General features: G+C 33.8%; 1 protein-coding gene across 1 annotated transcript; it reads right to left on the bottom strand.

The window, feature by feature from the left end:
* Positions 1–498: 498 nt before the first annotated feature.
* Positions 499–10,674, bottom strand: LOC126827893 (protein SET). The gene is made up of 8 exons (XM_050557467.2): positions 10,298–10,674; positions 9,805–9,876; positions 9,489–9,606; positions 9,152–9,324; positions 8,370–8,449; positions 7,446–7,525; positions 5,735–5,803; positions 499–5,383 (listed from the first exon to the last, which is right to left on the bottom strand). Exons 1-8 carry the CDS (start codon positions 10,571–10,573, stop codon positions 5,280–5,282), a joined length of 972 nt encoding a protein of 323 aa, XP_050413424.1. The 5' UTR covers positions 10,574–10,674; the 3' UTR covers positions 499–5,279.
* Positions 10,675–10,683: the final 9 nt, after the last annotated feature.

Below are 10,683 nucleotides of genomic sequence, written 5' to 3'. Positions count from 1 at the left end.
TACCAAGATAAAATTAAATGTAATGGGGTTTAACGTTGTACTTTCTTTTCTGACGCAACTGGGATAATGAATTAATGAATACCAGCTTATGCAATTCCGTCTGCTATGAGGGAACTTGCTGCACGAACAGTGGCGTTTCTACATCCTCTTCATCGATTCCAGCTGTTATGGGTTCTTGTACATGCCTGCAAATGAGTACACACGGCCATGGTTTTCTATCCCATCTGAATGACTAGACTGTTTATTGCCATGCCCCCCTCCCAACACCTCTGATAAGTGAAAACCACACCTAAAATTTCTAAGAAAATTTCACGTCCAACACTGGGACTTTCTGATTAGTGAGCAAGTACCTTATTGTCACCAAAACTGTGAGTAATGTATTTTACTAGAAAACCATGACTACCGGTACACCATACACCAATCAGTGAAACAATACCAACCAGCACTCTTAACTGTATGTGTTTGGGAAAGAGGTGGACTAAAAACAGGATAAAACCATTGAATTTTAATATTTTTTTTATTATTTTCTTTAGCACACATAAGATTTATTTACAAGAACAATTTCATAAATGATGTTTTCATAAAAGCAGCTTAAATGACAAATGTTTTAATAGAAGTGAATCATTTCATTAATATGCAATGTAGAACAGATAATGTGTGCCTCCATATATTTTCATTCTAATTTTTAAATACTTTTGTCTGATTTCTTGTTGGGTGTTTTTAGGCCTTAATGAGATATGAAATGTCCAAACTTTCTGCACCAACTGGGCTAATGAAGATGGACATGCCGTGTGCTATATGACGGACATTTTGTCCGAGCAGTGGCGTTTCTGTTTATTCTTTATCAGACAAGTATAAAGGTGGGTGTCAATCTTCCGCCCCATCAAAACAACTAGAAGCTTTTAGCACCATAGCCTAAAGGCCTAAAACTAATAATCTCGTGAGATGCTAATTGTAGGCCAGTTGGGGAGGTTCGGCCGCTTTATTATATAAATGATAATTTGGGGGAATATTAGGCCTAACCCTTTTTAGAAGACTAAACTTGGATCCAATTTATCTTTTACTCTTCTTAAAAGGGTTCGGGTTAGTATTCCCCAAAATACTCATTTATATAAAGCGGCCATTTTGGACTCCGTAAATACCTAAACTTCCCCAACCGGTCTACAATTGGCATCTCCCAATAATTTCTTGAAACGCTGCCATCTCAAGAATTGAAAAATAGTCAAAACACCTGTAAACATGTACAATTTCTTTGATTTGTTTTATGGTACATAATAACTGATTCATCATAAAGAAGACAATGAAAAAAAAAAAAGAAGTAAAATATCCACACTATTAAATATAATAACATTAGAACACTGCATTTTTTACAGTTAACCCAACCATTCAAATTACAATTCTATTTCATTAAAAGCAAATAATACATAAATGTTATATCTACCATATTATACAATTCTGCTAAATGACAGAAAAACACATGAAAAGCGCTTTTCCGAAATTATTAAAACTATACCAATTTTATTTCTGAAACAAGTTCGACTACGCCTACAAAATTTCTGAGTTTTCTCTCAAGTTAGTGTAATAACAGGTGATTCCAGTCAAGCTCAGGTCATGATCGACTGATTCTAGTGACAAGTCAAGTTGCGGTCAAGATCGATTGATTCCCGTGACAAGTCAAGTTACAGACATGATCGATTGATTCCCGTGACAAGTCAAGTTACAGACATGATCGATTGATTTCTGTGACAAGTCAAGTTACGGACATGATCGATTGATTCCTGTGACAAGTCAAGTTGAGGTCAAGATCGATTGATTTCCGTGACAAGTCAAGTTACGGACATGATCGACTGATTCCTGTGACAAGTCAAGTTACGGTCATGATCGATTGATTCCTGTGACAAGTCAAGTTACGGTCAAGATCAATTGATTCCCGTGGCAAGTCAAGTTACGGACATGATCGATTGATTCCTGTGACAAGTCAAGTTGCAGCCATGATCGATTGATTTCGGTAAACGAACTTCCTAGAAGGAATAAAAACAACAGAGGAGAATGCAGCAGCGCTTAAACCAGGTATGGCAAAGACAAACTTATTAAACTGTATACCAATAATTTAAAAAGAATAATCTATTCGTGCTTTTACCCCCATAGAGTTTGTGTAGTTCGAATAACATGTAGCCAGAGAGTTTACCACTTGAACCATACAAAAAACAACCTAGATTCTGATAGAACTTCATCAGCAAAGACATAATGACTATTTACTGGATGACTATTGTTACTACTGACATACCTGGGTTTGTATATCTATGTTCGTACAGACTCTGTTTATTTTACTGTACATGAGTACTGTACTGTACATGAATATTTGGTCAGAACAAAACAGCACATAGTATCTGGCTGTTTGCATATACAATTCATGCAAGGACCTTTGTAGATAAAACAAGAGAGAGAGAAATGGGGTTTAACATCCACTCGACACAAAACAGGTCATTTCGGGACTAATATATGGTTCAATTTTATTTCCATAATTCGCTTGCGCGTAGGGGTCTTTAGCAATGGGAGGAAACCGGAGGACCCGGAGAAACCCCACGAGGTTGGACAGGCGACCCTACTCCTTGTCACGTACAACCAGGGAACCGAAACCACGACAGTTGACTGAATGACAGACCTTATGACACTGCGCGCACGCACTAACCATTTGGCTATCCGACACCCCTGTAGATTAAACACTTCAATAGTTTCTGTTTAAATTTATATGTATGCCCTATATATTGTACCCCTGTATGTATAAACAATAAATGAGCATAAATAGCCCATGATGATAATTTAACATAAATCAACTGATGTCCTTAAATTTCATGTATGATACAAACAATAAATCATGGGATCCCTAAAACTTCATTAGTCTGAATTAATTAGTTAATATCTGGTACATATTTACAAAATGAATCCTACCTTATAAAGTACATACCAAATTGAGATCATTACCCCAGCCAGTCTAAAATGTCTCCTCAATGACTACAACGAATATTTGCCATGATAAAAAAACATAAATATGTATATGGTTATCATCTGTTTAGCAGTTCATCTATAAAATTCACACAAGGGGTGAATTAATCATAAGACATACAAGAATATTTTTATATACGAATTTGGTGCTATTTTCGTCCAGATTAATATTGGTCATAGTCCAAGCAGAAACACCCTAGACCCGGTTTCACAAAGCATTCTCAGATTTAAGTTAATGTATCAAATACATCAATAAGAAACTATCTCCAAATTTTTTGTGTTTCTGGATCATAGATATTTCTCATAGACAGTGATTGAAAGTTGAGTAAATTCTTAACTTAAGTCTAAGAATGCTTGTAAAACTGGGACCAGACGGGGGCAATTGAGACCAATAATCAAGATAAATTTTTCTTACAATATGCAAATATAAACCAATAGAATATAGAATATATTTTGGTCCAATGTCCCGATTAAAGCTTCTGATCGTTATTTGTATTTTTGGGACAATATCTGGCTTAATCCATGATAAACTGTACTCAAATTGATTATTACACATTCAATTAAATATCAATAGTTGCCAACCATTTTTTGACTGATATTTATATGTGACCGGTGCCAGCAAAATCAGTTACTTCGGTCACTTCACCAAAATCAAGTTCCATACATTTCCTCAAAGCCACAACTGTAGGCTTTAAAATGCAATTTTGGACTGATATTTATACATTTCCTGAAGGCCACAACTGTAGGCTTTATAATGCAAGAAAAATTGCTTTTCGGACTATTGGTTGTAAAATTATTTGATGTGAAATAAACCACTACTTTCGATTGTTTTAGGGAGAATCTTGATCATGTATCATTCAACATTCCTTATCAAAATCAATTTTTGAGGCATTTAGATTTCAAATAATTAAAAAAGATATAGAATTTTGAAAGAAACGATTTCAAACGGTTGTTTGATGATAACTGAAAATCATTAATTTCACTACTGACTGCAGTACATATAGCCTATAGCGCAAAATGAATGAATGCGACTTCCGACTGATTTTGCTGTCACTGGTCACATAGAGATCCATTTTCACAATATTGTAATTTGCAAGGGATTCAAAATCCCTCGCATGAAGATTAGTGGCTTTATTAAAGAACTAAACAAAACTATAAAATCATGGACTATTCTAACTCAATCCAATAATTATAGTAACAAACTAGCAATGTTTTTAAAAAATACATCAACAACACCCTTGGAAAGAATAAACAATAATTTGATGGATTACAATTCAATAAATGTATATGTCAGCACTTTTTAAAATATGATAATTGATCAATTTTGTGATATAAGAAAATAGAATTTATGCAACTCTTCCTAACTCAAACTTTCAGGGGTATTCCCAAAAGTAATTTATTTTTTCACACACAAATCCTTGAAACATTTTAAATACCACTTCAAATAAAAAACACAACAACAAAATCTAAGCTTAAACCTATCTTATCTAGCACATTAAATGAGTTTTTTTATAATTAATGATGTAAATGTTTGTTCCTCATCGATCATATAAAAATCTTGAGGTATTCTATTTGTTGAAGCTATGGTATTTGAAATAATAGACTTTGTCTCTTTGCATGTTTCTCATGTATTTGACACGTCATTCAATCTGTATGGCATAAATTTAAATGCAGTTACATCCAATATGTTGTCTTTTTTTTTCTAAAATAGCTTTTGGTTCCTAAAAATATGAAATAGTAAATTTTCTTGAATCAATTATAGCTCTGGATGCTGTAAACGTATCATACGTAAAAAAGGTTCTTTTGCAAAATTTTTAAAAAGAGGTTTTAGTTCCTAAAAATATGAAATATTTATAATTCTTGAATCATTTATAGATCTGGATGCTGTAAACATATCGTTTGGTTTGCAAAATTCTTAAAAAGAGGTTTTATGAAATATCTAAATTTCTAGAATCAATTAAAGATTTGGATGCTGTACGTAAAAATTCTTGGTTTGCAAAATTTTTAAAAAGAGGTTTTAGTTCCTAAAAATATGAAATATTTAAATTTCTAGAACTAATTATAGATCTGGATGCTGTAAACTTGTCGTTGGTAAAAATGCTTGGTTTTAAAATTCTTAAGAGAGAGAGAGAGTTGCTGTTTTATATTAGCCATGTATATATAATGGTGTTGTATAACTGTGTATTGGTGTATGTCTTGTGGTTGTCTATGTACAATATGTAGATAAAATGATGTGTAACAATAACAAGTGAAGATGATGGACTGGGACAGGACTATTTCTCATCTACTGCCTCAGCTTCTTCATCTAATTTCCTTGCTGCTGCTTCATCTTCTTCTTCATCACCTTCCTCATCTTCTTCTATTACTTCTACTTTATCTATTCAAAATAAAAAAAATACATGATTTTAAGTTTTCGTTACAAAATCAGTATGACATAGTTGTAATGATAGTCGTGATTACTATGTCACTTGTATAATTCCTTAAATGAGTTACGTAACCTTACGGCTAGCCCCAGTTTTCTGCCCCACCTGGGTTAATGAAGACAGGTTTACGCCATACAGCTTGCCATGATGCTAATTTAGTCTGGACAGTGGCTCTATGGCCTATTCAAACTGTCAAGGGTTTTTTAATGTGCACACCAATGTGTACACAGGACCTTGGTTGTTCATCTCATCCGAAGGATTAGACACTGTCAATGCCAAGAGTGTTTTATTACAATATAAATTACCTGATGATTCATCTAATTCATCATCGTCATCATCTTCATCATCATCAACATCATAGGGTTCCTCATCATCTGTAAAGGATTAAATATATACATCAAAACTTAAAACCAACAACACCCTGACAACACTCATACATAAGTTATAATATTATTATATCAATGCAGCTGTTATTTTTATTAATAATAATAATAACTGTTGCATTTTATACTTAATTAATCTAGCTAGGTCTACATATATTGGATTTACATACTACAAGACTTAACATACAAGTTTATTTTTCTGCAGTTATGTAAACATAACAAAAGGAAAGACCTTTGACTGAGCAGTGGCATAATCATCTACTGGTGCTGTTGCCATTCATTAATGCATCAGATGGCTATCATGTAACTTTCAATTTTGCTGATGAACAGTCAACAGTCAACAAATTTAGTGAAAACGTATGAGAATAAAATGACAGTGATACGAAAAGAATGCTTTGAGCTATTCCCAACACAAGGAAATTGAGTTTTGACACAGTCATCTATGGAAAATTTTAGCGAAACTTTTGTTGACATGTGCTTTTTAGTCCGCCACAAAGCCATAAAATAAAAATAATTCAACACATTTTCCTTAGGCAACACAAATAAAATAAGTTGTTTTTCGGGCACCACCCGCACGCAAAATTGGTTGCGCGTGCGGCCAATTTATTAGTCTTGCCGGCTTCAGTCGGTCCATGTTTGAAAAAATCCTACTTATAAAACAATGAATCGTAGAACAGGTTAATTATTATAACTTGTGGCTACGAATACGATACGATGATAGTCACCATACCTTAGTCAGAATCTGGGTCATTAGCACATTTAACGGTAGTTTTGATAATCCGGAAAATAATAATTGGATTACACATTTGATGGTTTTACTGACGAGTTGTTAGTTAAATTTAAATAGTCATTCGATATAAACCCCAGATAGAACACCGAATATCCTGTGAAACACACTGAATATCCTGAGAAACAGTCATTTCCCGAATCCCGATGACACATGACATGCATTGGTTGGAATTAGGTCAATCATTATAAACCAGCGATACTAGATTTAGATCTAAGTGTCGTTTACCATGATGATTATTTTTGATACACATGCTGACAGAAGCTTACTCTTTAAAATATTGTCGTTATTATGGACGGCTATTAATAGTTGTACGGAATTTTATTTTAAACCAATTTCAATTATGGTTGTCACCATTACCATTAGAAAGCTACATTACGTGAATTAAATATGGAAAATTATTTTCCTTTCAGTCAGTGTTCAGTGTTTGAGTAGACTTGATTTTTGGGTTTATGTTCTAAGTATGTATAATATATAACTGAAAGCAAAACCGTAGACAAGTAATGACTTTCTCATTAAAAAAAAAAAAAAAAAAAATACAAGGCCGCCCTCCCGCCCCAACAATTTTCAACAATAGCCAAATTTTATTTTGCACCATCCTCTAGCCAGAAATGAGGTAAAAAAAAAAATAAACCGCCCTCCCCTCCTACAGTTTCAGCTGTCAGTTGCCCGAGAAACAAGACATTTATTTTGTGTAGCCTTAACATGGCAACAACTAAACACACATACAAATCTTGTCAACCACAAAGCCATTAGCCCTGGGAATTGGCATATACCAATAACAACCTAATTTATGTAAACATCATACAATAAGAAAGGATAAAGCTATCTAAACAGTCATCATACCATCCTCATCTTCAACAACCACAACTGATTCATCGTGTTCATCATCATCATCTTCATCATCCTCATCATCATCTTCATCACTATAATAATCATGTCATGTTAATTCATATTAATTATCATCAGCCTTTTCAAGAGATAAAATTGGTTCGCAGTTATACAGATACTTGTGTTGATAGAGAGAGAGAGAGAGAGAGGGGAATGGGCAGCTCAGGACCAACACATGGCTCAATTTTATTTCAGAGAGAGAGAGAGAGAAATGGGGTTTAACGTCCACTCGACACAAACTAGGTCATTTCGTGACTAACATATGGTTTAATTTTATTTACATAATTCGCTTGCGCGTAGGGGTCTTTAGCAGTGGGAGGAAACCAGAGGACCCAGAGAAAACCCACGAGGTTGGACAGGCGACCCTACTCCTTGCCACGTACAACCGGGGAATTTTATTTCAATAATTCGCTTGGGCGTAGGGGTCTTTAGCAGTGGAAAGAAACCTGAGGAGCTGGAGAAAAGCCACGAGGTTGGACAGGCGACCCTACTCCTCGTCACATACAACTGAGGAATTGAAACCAGGCCAGTTGACTCAATGACTGACCTTATGATACAGCGCGCACTCGCTAACCATTTGGCCATCCACGCCCCAGTGGTTAAAAGAAATGAAAATGAAATAAAAAGGGGTTTAACGCCCAACTGTTCTGCTCCAAACTGGGCTAATGGTTAAAGGAGGCAAGTCTCTAACTGCATATCATCCAATCCAAAATCTTCGACATTACAAAACTGATTTATTGGTCAATCTAAATCAACATTGATGTTGTTATCTTACCATGAAAAGATGGGCTTCTGATATCCAATATTAAGACAAAATGAAAATTTCAAAATTTCGAGCGCTGGGACATTGCAGATTTGAAAACATATAATGTAACTAACCTCACTCCATTTTCTCCTACTTCAATATCGGGAGCCAAAAAGTATTGTAATGGGTTTGGCCACATATCATCTTTTAATACCTGAAAAATATATTTACAAAATATTCAGTGACTTAGTTCATGTTCCAGTGTAGAAACTACAAATTTTGGAGTTATGTCCCTTGAGGTCAATGTCACAAATCTTAACTACCAGTAATTAGTCCATTTGTCAGAGTTACATGCAATTATTTGCAATGTGTTTCCAAATCCGATATGTGCATCTACATTTTTCTTATGTTAAATCTTGTATTTTAGCATCAATAGACCTATCAATTATGATTTTTCTTAACAAATTTCTTAAGGTAAATTTTTTTACATAAATACGACTCTCAATGTATGCAATCACTTCAGACAGCAATGTGTACCAAGCTCAACTTCTCTTAGCTCTTTCTCTCCTAAATTTTTGAAAGTCAATAGGGTTCTTACTTATTCACTATAAAAAACAAACTTATGGAGTTTGAAAACATTTTATCAAGAACTCTGTTATGCATCTTGTTCACAAGATTTGAACATCAATGGGCAGATAACTCCAAAATGCATAATTTAAATTTTCTGAATTGTACCCTATGTTTCTCAGTAAAGCACCTAATTAATAATCCCTCCAAATTTTAAACAAATTCCATCAAGAATTGTGTCCTGTATTGCAGTCACAAGCTTTAAAAGTCAAAATTTGACCTGTGATTTTGGAATTTTGTCAAGTACATTTGAAGCACCTAATTTTGAAATTTAGGATTAAATCTTTACCTCGGCTATTTCATCTATAGATGGATCAGTGTTGTCTGTAAACCAAGTAAAGAAACTACCAGCTACCCCATATCTTCGTTTACGATTTCCATTTGTTTGATTCTTTTTTGCTTTCTTAACTAAATCCATCCCATCCTTCCATTTTATCTCAGTAGACGTTGATACAGGATCACCTTAAATATAAGGAGAAGTCTGCATTTTTAAAAAAAAACAAACCAATCAATGGCTAGTGCGATACAAATTCCATTTTTTTAATAGCAGCAATTTAGCTTTGTATAAATATATGTCACAAGATTTTGAATTCCAGGAAAAGCTTTGAACTAAACTTATAACACACCTGATGAACCCAGATGAAATTCTTTTGTAAGAAGGTCATTTGAAAAATAAGGATTGGAGGCAAAATGAAAATTTATGTTATATCCTGATTTGATGTCTTCAAACTCTTCCACTTCAACCTGCAAACAAAAAAAAATAGAAAATGAGTTTTAAAATGAGGATCAAAGTTCATTTAAAAGGTTTTACTTTTAATTATTAATTTCTTGAGCAATATAAATTTGTAGTTATGGTACCTATAATACTCGCTATTGGTCATATCCGCAAGCAATAACAGACTTCATTGAAATAATAAATTGTTACCTATTTTCATACTATACCTTTTCTAAAAACTGTAGACATTCTTCATCTTCTTTGTTTAATATAACAGATATCTGAGGATGATTTATAAACTGTACAAGTTAAGACAAATAAAAAATACAAGCAAGGGGCCATTTTGACTCTATAACCCGGTGTACATTACAAAACTATTCAAACATTTACAAGTAAACTATAATGGTTCTATGAACAGAATGCATTCCATTCAGTATTTCCTTTAAAAAAAAAAACAAGCCATTTTTATTCAATAAGCTGACACAATACATATTCTGATTTGAACATAGATAGCGGTTTATGAACCATATATGATATGTACCAGTACTTGTGAAAATCCATCAAAAATTTTAAAAAATAGGAAGCATCTAAAATTCAACCTTTCGTAGTCTCTGCAATCTACAAAGGCTTAGTGCTTGTTTAGTAATACTATAGTAGACATAGTCACATGGTGTTAGCCCTACACAAGTAGGACAAAGAACAGTTTAAATAAAAAGATACAGCCGTCATCCAGAAATTGGGTATTTTCTGAATCAATTTATTTCTAGCTTCAAAGTGTGGCTTCCGTAATTTGTTGTATTTTTGCTCCACTTGTAAAATTTCTTCACTGGCTTTTTCATTCAAGGCATCAATTTCTGTTTGGCAGGCATCAATATCTTCAAGAGCGGTTTGTGTTTCCTTGTCAAAGTCCCCAGTAGAGGAATCGAGTTTGTCGCTTTCATCTTCTGGAGCAGAGAGTTTCTGAATTTTAGCTGCCGATGCAGAATCGCCTGACATTTTTTTTCTGTTTATTAAAATTATGAAGTAAAAACTACAAAAAGTTTACCATCACGTTTTAAAAAGTCTGCGAAATGGAAAGATTAATGAAGTGCGCATGTACGAATCAG

This window comes from Patella vulgata, chromosome 7, assembly GCF_932274485.2.
Source record: "Patella vulgata chromosome 7, xgPatVulg1.2, whole genome shotgun sequence".
NCBI classification, from domain to species: Eukaryota; Metazoa; Mollusca; class Gastropoda; family Patellidae; genus Patella; species Patella vulgata.
Note: the sequence above shows the minus strand (reverse complement) of the source record. Positions and strands in the feature narration are given on the sequence as shown.